We start from the raw sequence: 14,366 nt of genomic DNA, 5'->3' as shown, positions 1-14,366 counted from the left end.
CACAGTAAGTTTTTGACTTTTAAATGAATGATACACTGATTATACTAAACGGTAGGAACCACCTTCCTAATATTGAGTTGCACCCCCCTTTTGCCCTCAGAACAGGCTCAATTTGTCAGGGTATGGAGTTAAATAAAGGTTTAATAAAAAAATATAAATGGACTCCACAAGGTGTCAAAAGCATTCTACGGGGATGCTGAACCATGTTGACTCCAATGCTTCCCACAGTTGTGTCAAGTTGGCTGGATGTCCTTTGGGTGGTGGACCATTCTTGATACACTCAGGAAACGTTTGAGGTCCCGTTCAAAAGCACTTAAATGTTTTGTCTTGCCCATTCGCCCCCTGAATGGCGCACACACAATCCATGTCTCAAGGCTTACAAATCCTTCTTTAACCTGTCTCCTCCCCTTCATCTATACTGATTGAAGTTTATTTAACAAGTGACATCAATAAGGAATCATAGCTTTCACCTGGTCAGTCTGTCATGGAAAGAGAAGCTGTTCTTAATGTTTTGTATACTCAGTGTATTTTCCCATTGATTCTTGAAAAATACTATTTATTAGTCTTCTAATCATGATACTGCAGTATTTGGTCCATTACTTAGAGACCTTGACTTTTTTCAACCTACATGAAATGCGGCAATACAAGATGCAGGATTGATTTAAACAACAGTGCCATAAGTCCAGATGTCTGTATCCCACTCATCAGGGAAGGGGAATTAAAGTCAGGACATAGATTCTGTTATATTTGTTACTTTATTTATTCGCAGTCTGTGGTCAGTGCATCTGACAGATATACATTTCAGATTTATTTACAGCAGGTCGATGAAAGTAGAATCTTTCCCTCATTGAGACATTTTAATATTGTGTTAATTTACATAAAATAACACAACTATTTATATTCAAGCACACCATAGGGATAGTTGACTGGGGTTTCATGAATATGTGTGTTACTGTCTGTGTAGGTGAGTTTTTGTATAAAGCTGTTGAGGGGTTGGCTGAGATGGTTAAGCTGTTTGGAGGTTTTGAAGACATCTGTATGTGTGGGAGAATCATTGCGTGTGTGTGTGTCCGTGCTTTTCTTTTTGTGTGAATTAGTGCATTCACTAGCAGTGAGGTAATGCACCAACTGAATCAACAAGAGCCATATAAAAGTGCCATATCTGATATTAACCGTATTAAATACATCATCTTAGCTTTTTAATGCACACCAAGTAACATGGCTTCACCATAAAAGTTAATTGCATCTGATATTTGAGTGCTAATTTCACTCTTGAAAAGTTCACCCAATTAGCACTTATGATTAGCTTTCCTTAGCTGGTACTGTTGATGTCAAATCAAACAAATCCAATATATTCAATGATCAGGTCCATCTTTAAATTCTAGATAATCTACTTTGTACATTTGATCCATAAACACACATATACACACACCTCATACAATCACAAACACTCACACACACCTATACGTATTGTATACTTATATCATGCCCTTATATCAATAAAGTTGTCCACTGAATCCAGGAAGCCATTTAACCCAGCTTGCTGGTATATCCACCTTTGATGAATCCAAAGTAAATGGCCATTGGCTTGATTGGTCATTGTGCCACCCGCCCAAGCCACAACCAACACCATCCTACATATTAATCTGTTTCTGCATCACTCAATGAGGCTGATGCGCACTCAACAACAATAAGCAAAGCCACCATCTCCATTTCTGGTAGGCTTGCCTCTCCTGTGTACAGTATGTCCATGTCTCTCTATCATTTGAGGAGTGAGATATCATCAGCAAAGTCCCCAAATCCAGGTGGGCGAAGGCAGCGGGAAAAGCGCCACTGGCACACCATAAGGCACAATGGCAGCATGAAGAGGGCACAGATGCCTGCCATGATGTAGGCAATGGTCATGAGGGTGGACTCGTCTGTCTGCGGGATGTTGTAGCCGCAGTCCTCCAGGTCCACGCCATGGTATGGCCCCTCAACGGACGCTGTGCGGAACTCATCGTGCACTGTGGCATAGAAATACACCTAGATCAGCAACATACAAACATACAGGCACACACATAGTGTTGTACAACTAACCTTGTGGGGGGACACAATTCAGTCCCATTCAAAATCCTATTTTCCCTAACCTGTACCCTAACCTTAACCCTAACCCTAGCTTCAACCCTAATCCTAAAACTAACCCTAGCTCCTAAACCTAATTCTAACCCTAACACTAATTCTAACCTTAAACCTAAACCCCCTAGAAACATAATTTGACCTTTGGGGACCAACAAAATGTTCCCACAAGTATAGTTAAACACGTCCACACACACACAAATCCTTCTTTAACTTGTCTCCTCCCCCTCATCTACACTGATTGAAGTGGATTTAACAAGTGACATCAATAAGTGATCACCTGGTCAGTCTATGTCATAGAAAGAGCAGGTGTTCATAATGTTTTGTTTACATATTTGTTATGTTACAGCCCTATTCTAAAATGTTCCTCACAAATCTACACACAATACCCCATAATGACAAAGCAAAAACATTTTGTATTTTTTTTGTGCAAGTTTATAAAATAAAAACTGAAATATCACATTTACATAAGTATTCAGACCCGTTACTCAGTACTTTGTTGAAGCACCTTTGGTAGCGATTACAGCCTCGAGTCTTCTTGGTTTATGACTTATTGTGTATGAAGCTACAAGCTTGGCACACCTGCATTTGGAGAGTTTCTCCCATTATTCTCTGCAGATCCTCTCAAGCTCTGTCAGGTTTAATGGGGAGCGTCGCTGCACAGCTATTTTCAGGTCTCTCCGGAGATGTCCGATCGGGTTCAAGTCCGGGCTCCAGCTGGGCCCCTCAAGGACATTGAGACTTGTCCCGAAGCCACTCCTGTGTTGTCTTGGCTGTGTGCTTTGGGTCGTTGTCCTGTTGGAAGGTGAACCTTCGCCCCAGTCTGAGGTCCTGAGCAGGTTTTCATCAAGGATCTCTCTGTACTTTGCTCCGTTAATCTTTCCCTCAATCCTGAATAGTCTCCCAGTCCCTGCCGCTGAAAAACATCCCCACAGCATGATGCTGCCACCACCATGCTTCACCGTAGGGATGGTGCCAGGTTTCCTCCAGACGTGACGCTTGGCATTCAAGCCAAAGAGTTCAATCTTGGTTTCATCAGACCAGAGAATCTTGTTTCTCATGGTCTGCGAGTCTTTAGGTGCCTTTTGGCAAACTCCAAGCGGGCTGTCATGTGCCTTTTACTGTGGAGTGGCTTCCGTCTAGCCACTCTACCATAAAGGCCTGATTGGTGGTGCTGCAGAGATGGTTGTCCTTCTGGAAGGTTCTCCCATCTCCACAGAGGAATTCTAGAGCTTTGTCAGGGTGACCATTAGGTTCTTGGTCACCTCCCTGACCAAGGCCCTTCTCCACCGATTACTCAGTTTGGCCAGGCGGCCAGCCCTAGGAAGAGTCTTGGTGGTTCCAAACTTCTTCCATTTAAGAATGATGGAGGCCACTGTGTCCTTGGGGACCTTCAATGCTGCAGAATTGTTTTGGTACCCTTCCCCAGATCTGTGCCTCGACACAATCCTGTCTCGGAGCTCTACAGACAATTCCTACAACCTCATGGCTTGTTTTTTTTCTCTGACATGCACTGTCAACTGTGGGACGTTATGTAGACAGGTGTGTGCCTTTCCAAATCATGTCCTATCAATTGAATTTACCACAGGTGGACTCCAGTCAAGTTGTAGAAACATCTTAAGGATGATCAATGGAAACTGATCATATCAATGAGCTCAATATCCAGTTTAATAGCAAAAGCTAAATTAGGTATTTCTATTTTTTATTTTTAATACATTTGCAAAAATGTCTAAAAACCTGTTTTTGCTTTGTCCTTATTGGGTATTGTGTGTGAGATAAAAAATATTTAATACATTTTAGAATAAGGCTGTAACGTAACAAAATGTGGAAAAAGTAAAGGGGTCTGAATACTTTCCGAATGCACTTCTCATAGTCCCTCCGTCGCCCCCCTCACCATGGCAGGTGCTGACGGCAAATCCAATGCGTTTCCTCTGGCGGTCGAACACCACATAGAATCCCTCCATGATGACGGCGCCCATGACGGTGCCCGTGCTGGACTGGGACACGGCAAACTTATAGCAGTCCTCCTGGGCAGAAGCCACGTCCTCCACAGGTCGCAGGTACTGCTGCAGGGGGACAAAGAAACAGTGGACATCAGTCAGCAGAGAACACCTACAATGGATGGTACATCAAATACTCTCTGTAGTTCTTAACACATCAAAATGGAATAAAAAGTTAAAGCAGTTTAAGAGAGGATCATCACTACCTCATTGAATTGATTAACTGAATAATGAAGACCTATTGTATTCAATGACAGGTAAGTACACAGACAGACACTGTTACCTGTGGGAGAATGGAGATGCGGAAGGACTGGTTGCGGTTCTCACTCATTAGGTAGAGCGAGATGACAGGGAAGATGTGCCACGGGGTGGTGCCAGCCTGCCAGCACACCAGTTGCTCCCCCAACCAGAACCCAGAGGGAAACTGCTCTGTCTGATAGGGAGACATGGGGTTTGTGTATGTTTGTGCGCATGAGCGTGTGCGTGCGTGTGTTCGGGAGAGAAGGGTAGAAAGAATATTTAGCAATTGCAGATACTAGAGAAAGATTATAGCTATGAAACTGTTACAGACATTAGACCTGACAAAAGGGATTTCACATGACACTAGCTGAAACTGGCAGCTAGAAAGAAGAGAGAGATCAAAACAACAGAGACAGAGATATGGGGAGCGAGAGAGAGATGAGAAGAGGTATGAGGAGGGACTCACAGACGAGGCTGCCTCGATGGCCTTCACGGCTGCCTGGAACACTTTGCGAGGGAGCCGGAGGTTAGTGGTGCCACTGTCCACAATGCTCTTATCATAGTTGTACTGATAGAGACACAAGCCAAGAGAGAGGAAGCAAATTGTCATTATTTATTCACTGTCACTTACTGCACCATTATTAGGGATAAAAGGTAAACAACAGACAGATATTCAGGGTTAACTAAAGAGAATCCAGGAGCAAACAAAAGATAAAAAGAGAAGGGGCCACCCATACTTAATATGTAATCACACATGCCTATAAGTCGCTTTGGATAAAAGGGTCTGCTAAAGAGCATATATTATATGAATATATTAAAGAGAAAGTGGAACGATATAGGGAGGAAAATGTTGATTAAAGGTTGATCAGAAAAACACACAGTATCTCACCTCCTTGCAGTCCATATTGAGATCCTGACCATTGACCTCAATGCGCACAATGATGACCTCATAATACCACTCCCGGCGGATCGGGGTGTACCACAGGTCCCCAACATAGAGAGAAGAATCCACTCCACCAATGATCTAAGAAAACAGCAATCAAACAGTATCATAGGCTGAGTCCAAACTCTCAACACACTTTTCATCTCATATTGCCTTTGTAATACCGATTATAGCTAAACAATACCGACCTGCCTGCCTGCCTGGCACATACTGTACAATCTCTGTATAACCCTCTTGGTTACACTAACACAACACACCGCTTCTGTGTATTTCCCTCAAACAGAAAATGTGTCTGTGCCTTTTCCTATCTACTGTATGTCTATTCTCTCTCACCATGCTGCCACCCACGGTGGCACTGCCCAGGCTGTAGTTCTGGGTGAACCCTGCGCCACACATCTGCAGGGAGAACAGGTTGGGCACGGGGGTCTGCCGCACCAGCGAGTCAAAGAAAGGCTCCAGTGTCTCATCAGGCTAAACAGAGGGGGTGGGGTGGGGATTTAGAAAGGATTTAAAGATGGGAAAAGGATAGCTATATTAAAGTGATTATTTTAGCCATCTTGTTGACAGCAAGCCTAAATTGACATTGTATCTTAACAAATCCATCACTGTGCATTTTCCACATTACTGTATAGCGCTGGCTCTCCACCCTCACCAGTGACCCTCTAGCTGCTCCCTCCCTCCCTCCCAGGCAATCTCTGCTCAGCCCTCTCTCTTTCCTTCTCTCTCCCTCCCTCTCCATCTCCCTCAAGCCCATCTCACCCATGTGTTTTCAACCCAGCCCATTTCCCTCCCTCTCTCTTCCCCCCTCTCACCCGGGCGATCTCGGCGTAGGCCAGGCCCAGGATGCCCTCCCAGTTGGATCCGTTGATGAAGAAGCGGTCCGACTGGGTAATGGCAGCGATGTTGGCACGGAGCGAGGCGTTGGGGCCATGCGGAACAGACACCAGGTCAGTGCCCAGCTCACCCTCCCAGCGGCCCTGGGTGTAAGGTACATAGACACTGTGCCCAAGGTTGCGGTAGGATTTAGACCTATGAACAACAGGGGAGAAAAGGTGCTTACTGTATAAGTCCACCAAGGGAAGTGTGTGCAGTGCCATCTAAAAGGGAGAGATTCCACTGAGATTCACTGTTCAATGTGATTCATATTTAATATCATATTTAAAGGGATAGTTTACTCAACAAAAATATTTTAGTATTTTGTCCATCAGTCCACTGTTGATATGGTCCCAAAGCATTGTGCATGTCAGCAGTAAAGTTTTCAAGATGGAGCACTTTCAGTGTATCGTAATAAGATCCCATGGTACTCACAGTGAGCGATGGTAGTATCTGCAGAGGAAAGGGTGAGCAGCTGCCCCAACTGCAAAGTTACTGCTGCCTGTGTCCACCAGAATATTCAACTGATTCCCAAACACACAAACACAACATAGCTGTCATTGTTATGAAACCATATTACATATTCACTGAGCATTTTTCCAAAGCTAGACCTATATACTGTAACAGGTATACAGTTGAAGTCGGAAGTTTACATACACTTAGGTTGGAGTCATTTAAACTCGTTTTTCAACCACTCCACAAATTTCTTGTTAACAAACTATAGTTTTGGCAAGTCGGTTAAGACATCTACTTTGTGCATGATACAAGTAATTTTCCCAACAATTATTTCCATACAGATTATTTCACTTATAATTCACTGTATCACAATTCCAGTGGGTAAGAAGTTTACATACACTAAGTTGACTGTGCCTTTAAACAGCTTGGAAAATTCCAGAAAATGATGTCATGGCTTTAGAAGCTTCTGATAGGCTAATTGACATCATTTGAGTCAATTGGAGGTGTACCTGTGGATGTATTTCAAGGCCCACCTTCAAACTCAGTGATTCTTTGCTTGACATCATGGGAAAATCAAAAGAAATCTGCAAAGACCTCAGAAAAAAAGATTGTAGACCTCCACAAGTTTGGTTCATCCTTGGGAGCAATTTCCAAATGCCTGAAGGTACCACGTTCATCTGTACAAACAATAGTACGCAAGTATAAACACCATGGGACCACGCAGCCATCATGCCGCTCAGGAAGGAGACGAGGTCTGTCTCCTAGAGATGAACGTACTTTGGTGCAAAAAGTGCAAATCAATCCCAGAACAACATCAAAGGAACGTGTGAAGATGCTGGAGGAAATAGGTACAAAAGTATCTACAGTGAGGGAAAAAGTATTTGATCCCCTGCTGATTTTGTACGTTTGCCCACGCAAATCAATTTATAACATTTTTGACATGGTTTTTCTGGATTTTTTTGTTGTTATTCTCTCACTGTTCAAATAAACCTACCATTAAAATTATAGACTGATCATTTCTTTGTCAGTGGGCAAACGCTCAAAATCAGCAGGAGATCAAATATTTTTTTCCCTCACTGTATGTCCACAGTAAAACGAGTCCTATATCGACATAACCTGAAAGGCCGCTCAGCAAGGAAAAGCCACTGCTCCAAAACCGCCATAAAAAAGCCAGACTACAGTTTGCAACTGCACGTGGGGACAAAGATCGTACTTTTTGGAGAAATGTCCTCTGGTCTGATGAAACAAAAATAGAATTGTTTGGCCATAATGACCATCGTTATGTTTGGATGAAAAAGGGTGAGGCTTACAAGCCGAAGAACACCATTCCAACCGTGAAGCACGGGGTGGCAGCATCATGTTGTGGGGGTGCTTTGCTGCAGGAGGGACTGGTGCACTTCACAAACTAGATGGCATCATGAGGTAGGAAAATTACGTGGATATATTGAAGCAACATCTCAAGACATCAGTCAGGAAGTTAAAGCTTGGTCGCAAATGGGTCTTCCAAATGGACAATGACCCCAAGCATACTTCCAAAGTTGTGAAGTTGTGGCAAAATGGCTTAAAGACAACAAAGTCAAGGTATTGGAGTGGCCATCACAAAGCCCTGACTTCAATCCTGTAGAAAATCTGTGGGCAGAACTGAAAAAGCGTGTGCAAGCAAGGAGGCCTACAAACCTGACTCAGTTACACCAGCTGTGTCAGGAGGAATGGGCCAAAATTCACCCAATTTATTGTGGGAAGCTTGTGGAAGGCTACCTGACACGTTTGACCCAAGTTAAACAATTTAAAGGCAATGCTACCAAATACTAATTGAGTGTATGTAAACTTCTGACCCACTGGGAATGTGATGAAAGAAATAAAAGCTGAAATTAATCATTCGCTCTATTATTATTCTGACATTTCACTAAGAAAGGGAATTTTTACTAGGATTAAATGTCAGGAATTGGGAAAAACTGAGTTTAAATGTATATGGCTAAGGTGTATGTAATCTTCCGACTTCAACTGTATGTGGTATATGTAGGTGTGTGCATTCTTGCGTCTTCCAGGGTTAAAGGACAGAATACATTGAAATACACTGACTATAAGGACACTACCTCTGTTACCCCGGAGACAGCCATGCCTATTCATAAAACGATTCCCTGCAGCTGCTGCTAAAAACACTTCTTCTTTTCAGCCATTTAGTCACTTTCTCTCACTCTCTCATCTCCTGGCATTATGTTACTCACAGTTGCTATGTATTGTTTTTATTATGCTCCAAATGTCCTTCTCTTTTCCTTTTCCATTGCATCCAACCCCTAGGCGGTTCTCGGATTCCCCTCTGTCTCTGTTTCTCTCTCTGTCTACCTCCTTCCCTCTCCTTTCAGTGTGAGTATCATATTTTGCGCAGTCAGTGAGTCAATCAGACTGGCAGCCATGTTTTGTCTCTCTGGTGACCAGAAGGACCCTGATCAATAATAGATCCTGCTCCTGAAATATCCAGGGATGCATCCCTACCAGGCACCCTATTCCCTTTATAGTGCACTACTTCTGACCAAAGCCCATAGGGTGCTATTTGGGACACAGTCCAGAAACGTTGTTCTTCTCCATGGCAGAGCCAAGAGCCTCAAGGACTGTGTGCCTGGAAGAACCCCCAGCCTGTTGCCTTAGTCTCTCACCTGGTCCCACACACACTCTCCCACCAACACCAACATGTCACTTGAAACACACTCATCACACGCACCCGGCTGTTCCATAAGATATCCATGTCATCTTCTAACGCTCTATCACAGGGGTGTCAACACAAACTATTTAAAATAGGCTACTAAAATAAAACATTTAAAAAATGTTAAACTTCAAATGCAGTTTAGCTGAACTACAAGGGCTGACTTTAGGACCATGCAGAGACCTGGGAGCAGGAGGGAAGGCTTTTTGTTTGGCTGGCAGGATTTATGCAGAGCGTATCACGCAGCTGCAGGGAACAGCACAACTTTTTCTCAAAACAGTGCAGAGGTAAAGATGGTTGTAGTAGATGGCTTTGGCTAGGCAACTGCTGATTGACTTGACATGAAACTAAACTAGAGTTTTAATCCCGGTGCTGAGCCAGTGCATAGCAGCTAATTCTTGTATGATGTATTTGTAGCACCTGAGGAGTGCTGGTGGCACCTTAATTGGGGAGAATGGACTTGTGGTAATGGCTGAAGCAGAATCAGTGGAATGGTATCAAATTCATCAAACACATGGATGCCATTCCATATGCTCCGATCCAGCCATTAAAATGAGACATCCTCACCTCAGCAGCCTCCACTGGTTTCTAGAACATTCAGTCCCCTATTGACAGAGGTGGATGAAGCTACAGCAACACGCTGATCATGTCTGGAGTCATTTTAGCTTGTTTTTGCTGTGCTCCAAATAGTATTTTAGCGTTTTTTAAATTGTGATGCAATACAGTAGATGAGCTTCAATTTTCTAAACATTTCTTGGAGGAGAATGTCCCTCTGCCATCCATTCCCTGGGTTTAGCTGGAACTACACCCCTGCCCTAACACCACACCACATTCACCCCCTCCACACACATCAAAACACCAATCCATGCATTGCAATGAATTGTTGGGGAAACACAAATCAAATTTAAATCAATTAGGGTTACTAGGGAGATTATGCATAACAGTATGTGTGGATCCATTTGCATGTTATATGATATTGAAATAAAGGTAAACCTTAGCATTACTGTAAAGAGTGATTTAACTTTAACCTGCATAAACTCTCCCTCGGTCAGCCTCTTGGCATGCTCTCTTCCTTTCACTCTCTGATTGTAGTGTAGAGGGTGTATTTTGGTGAGGAATACGCTGACGCCTCACAATTGATCTGTCCTGCCCGCATCCTGCTTCCCTTCACACACACCACCCGAGACGCCTGGTCGGCTGCATCCTGACACACACACAACTCGGACCTGCTACAACCCTGCTACACTTCCTGTTTCTGGCAGAAGTCTAGAATCCCTGTCGCAACCTCATCTATTATTTTAGAAGATATTATATCAGGAGCCTTAGGTATGTAGCGTCTCAGACTAGGAGTGCTGATTTAGGATCAGTTTAGCCTTTTAGGTCCCAATTAATAGGATTAGATGGACAGGGGGACCTGATCCTAGATCAGCACTTCTACACTGTGACAATTGATACATAGAGTTTACATCTTGAAGTTACTGTAACAGTCACACATTTGAGTCTTATAGTAGTCTATTCAGCCTATGTGGCAAATGTTTGGTTTGTATTACTGTATCAAAGCAATATGGTAATAGAATTCCCTTCTATTACATGAGGGAAATATTTTGTTATGTTTCTTTTAGTGCGTCGTATACATAGTTATTAATACTGGATCAATCTCTATGGTTGTATTTATATCAATGTTTCTATACTTAACAAAAATATAAACGCAACATATAAAGTGTTGGTCCCATGTTTCATGAGCTGAAATAAAAGATCCCTGACATTTTCCATACACACAAAAAGCTTATTTTTCTCAAATTGTGTGCACAAATTTCTTTACATCCCTGTTAGTGAGCATTTATGCTTTGCCAAGATAACCCATCCACCTGACAAGTGTGGCATATCAAGGAGCTGATTAAACAGCATGATCATTACACAGGTGCACCTTGTGCTGGGGACAATAAAAGGCCAAATGTGCAGTTTTGTCACACAACACAATGCCACAGAGTATTTCTGTCTGTAATAAAGCCCTTTGGGGGGAAAAACGAATTCTGATTGGCTGAGACTGGCTCCCCAGTGGGTGGGCCTGGCTCCCAAGTGGCCTAATGCCAATTGACTGATTTCCTTATATGAACTGTAACTCAGTAAAATCGTTGAAATTGTTGCATGTTGCGTTTATATTTTTTGTTCAGTATAAATGTTAGTGAGTGGATGGAAGCCAGTGATGGTTTATCCTCCTAGTGGCACAATGGGAGTGTCCTAGGCAGGGCATAACATTGGCTCTGTCACACAGTAATCCCTGTGGTGTGCCAGTCTGTACCCTGCAGCTGCTTAGCTGCACCACATTGGTAATTATCTCCCCTCTCTCTCTGCAGAATTAAAGGCTTCATTCTCTCCTTCTTTCTCCCTTCTCTCACATGCAAGAACAGAGACACACACATTTATTCTTGTTGTTATTCTTCGTCACCATCTGTCATTTTAGAGGCCAGGTTACCAAGGTTTACCAAGGCCAGTGTTTTTTAATTCTGGTCCTGGGGACCCAAAGGGGTGCACATTTTAGTTTTTGCCCTACAATTAAACACCTGCTTCCACTAATCAAAGGTTTCATAGGAGGTTAGGTTTGACGTGCCACAATGCAGAGGATATAGGGCACAGGTGAGCAAAATGTCATACAGGATCAACTGAATGGGCTTGTCAATGACAGAGTGAGAGAGAGAGACAAAGTAAGACAAAAATAATGGTGTTCCAAAAAAGGTCCAGTTGTCAGGACCACTAATACAAATTCCATCTAGACACCGTTGCCCTAGAGCACACAAATAACTATACATACCTCAGCCTAAACATCAGCGCCACAGGTAACTTCCACAAACCTGTGAACAATCTGAGAGACAAGGCAAGAAGGGCCTTCTACGCCATCAAAAGGAACATGAAATATAACATACCAATTAGGATCTGGCTAAAAATACTTGAATCATTATATTTAAAAAAACATTGCCCTTCATGGTTGTGAGGTCTGGGGTCCGCTCACCAACCAAGAATTCACAAAATGGGACAAACACCAAATTGAGATTGCATGCTGAATTCTGCAAAAATGTCCTCTGTGTACAATGGAAAACACCAAAGAATGCATGCAGAGCAGAATTAGGCCGATACACGCTAATGATCAAAATCCAGAAGAGTCATTCAATTCTACAACCACTTAAAAGGAAGCAATTCCCAAACCCTCCATAACAAAAAGCCATCACCTACAGAGAGATAAACCTGGAGAAGAGACCCCTAAGCATATTTCCCTCAGATTATACAGACCAACAAAGGATTCGAAAACAAATCAATTGGGTGAAATACCAGTGTACCATCACAACAGCATGATTTGTGACCTGTTGCAGAAAAGGGAAACCAGAGAAGAACAAACACCAATGTAAATACAACCTATGTTGTATTTACAGTGTTACAACCTATGTTTATGTATTTTCCCTTTTGTACTTGAACTATTTGCACATAGTTACAACACTGTATATAGATATAATATGACATTTGAAATGTCTCTATTCCTTTGGAACTTTTGTGAGTGTAATGTTTACTGTTAATTTTGTATTGTTTATTTCACTTTTCTTTATTATCTATTTCACTTGCTTTGGCAATGTAAACATATGTTTCCCCAATACAGCCATTTGAATTGAATTGAGAGGGGGGAGAGAGTGTGTCACCTTCTGTGGCGGTGAACCCACTGCCATCTCCACGTAGTAGCCCTGTCCGGATTTCCCACGAAGGTTGTCGATCATGTCCACGAAATTGATGCCACCGACCCCTCTGCGCCTCCGCGCTGCCCTCGAAGAGCGGTGCCGGGCCAAATGCGGGGGTTGGGGCTCGGAGAGAGGGCCCTGTCGCAGTGGGAAGTGAATAGCCAGTGGGCCTGAGGTGTTTGGTTCAATTTCAGCCTCGTTGGTGCCGAAGCTGACACCCACAAATAGGCAGACAATCGTCCATAAAAATACCATCCATCGAGGACAGAGTGCCTCCATTTTGAAATGTTATTTTAGCCTATATATTTTAAGACCCTTAATTTGCGCACTCGACCGTCTCCTTTCAGTTTGGTATCATTAGAAATGCTGCAGAACTGTTGTTTATTGCACCAAGATCAAACGCTGATGCTACAAAAATTGGCAGTTGCAGCCATAATGTAATAGTCTTGACATCTTTATTAAAAGACAGCGGAGTCCACTTGATTTGAATATCTGTCCGTGTTTATAGATGGTGTGGTATCGAGCGCTTTGCTGAAGCGGCCATACACCTTGTCCTCAATGTATGGAAGAAAAAAAACAATAATTTACAAAATCTTAGATAAACAACAGAAATATCCATGTGCCTATAGCGGTTGACAAAACAATCACATTCAGTATAATGAAATCAGCAACTGCGCAAGTAGGCTGATAGTAAAATAAATCATAAAACGCATGAATTAGAGGTTGTCCAAAAAGGCTGAGGTCCCAATATCAATAATCCAGAGGCCCGTTACCCGTACAATCATGGTTCTGTCACACCACCAAAAATCCCAGTCATATAGGCCACCATAATCCGCATCTCTCCTCTGTGCATTCTCTCCGCTACCTTCCCGCATTCACGCGCCTCCTCCATCAATCCTGCATCATCTCGTAACAGAGCTGAGCATCTCCCTGCAAGCACAACCTCAGCACGGGGCATTGTGGGTATAGTAGTTTTTCTATTTATTCACGGGTAATAAAATATAAAAGAGCCTTTAATAAAAATAGCCTATAATAAAGGATAAAGTAAAAGAGCTAATTATTTTTGACATAATTTGACATAATTATTTATTGACATAATTTGAATAATAATATTTTTCACTTTAAACAATTCATTTCCCTATACCCCCTTGCTTCGTTTAAAAAGTAATATCTAAAATCATCAGCCCAAGATGCAACGATCATTGATTGATCTCATGATAGAACATTTTCACTTGGTTCCTTAGAGAAATAATGAGGAGAGACAGCCACATATTGATGGAGAATGTGGGCTACTGTAGGAAGATCTA

The 14,366-nt window shown here is 42.7% G+C and overlaps 1 protein-coding gene across 1 annotated transcript; it reads right to left on the bottom strand.

Annotated features, from left to right (window-relative positions):
• Positions 1–736: 736 nt before the first annotated feature.
• LOC115206085 (beta-secretase 1) lies at positions 737–13,994 on the bottom strand. Its single transcript, XM_029772667.1, has 9 exons — positions 13,024–13,994; positions 6,610–6,698; positions 6,114–6,330; positions 5,635–5,772; positions 5,248–5,382; positions 4,825–4,926; positions 4,402–4,551; positions 4,013–4,184; positions 737–2,006 (listed from the first exon to the last, which is right to left on the bottom strand). The coding sequence occupies exons 1-9, from the start codon at positions 13,336–13,338 to the stop codon at positions 1,762–1,764; spliced, it is 1,563 nt and encodes a 520-aa protein (XP_029628527.1). The 5' UTR covers positions 13,339–13,994; the 3' UTR covers positions 737–1,761.
• Positions 13,995–14,366: the final 372 nt, after the last annotated feature.

This window comes from Salmo trutta, chromosome 13 (assembly GCF_901001165.1).
Source record: "Salmo trutta chromosome 13, fSalTru1.1, whole genome shotgun sequence".
Classification (NCBI taxonomy): domain Eukaryota; kingdom Metazoa; phylum Chordata; class Actinopteri; order Salmoniformes; family Salmonidae; genus Salmo; species Salmo trutta.
Note: the sequence above shows the minus strand (reverse complement) of the source record. Positions and strands in the feature narration are given on the sequence as shown.

Bases quoted from the DNA above. Each gene is read 5' to 3' on its own strand.
- LOC115206085 (XM_029772667.1), bottom strand. From the start codon at position 13,338: ATGGAGGCACTCTGTCCTCGATGGATGGTATTTTTATGGACGATTGTC. The intron at 6,331-6,609 runs GTGAGTACCATG...TGTTGTTCATAG, and splicing joins AGATACTACCATCGCTCACT to GTCTAAATCCTACCGCAACC. The intron at 4,185-4,401 runs GTAACAGTGTCT...GTCCCCCTGCAG, and splicing joins GCATCTCCATTCTCCCACAG to CAGTACCTGCGACCTGTGGA.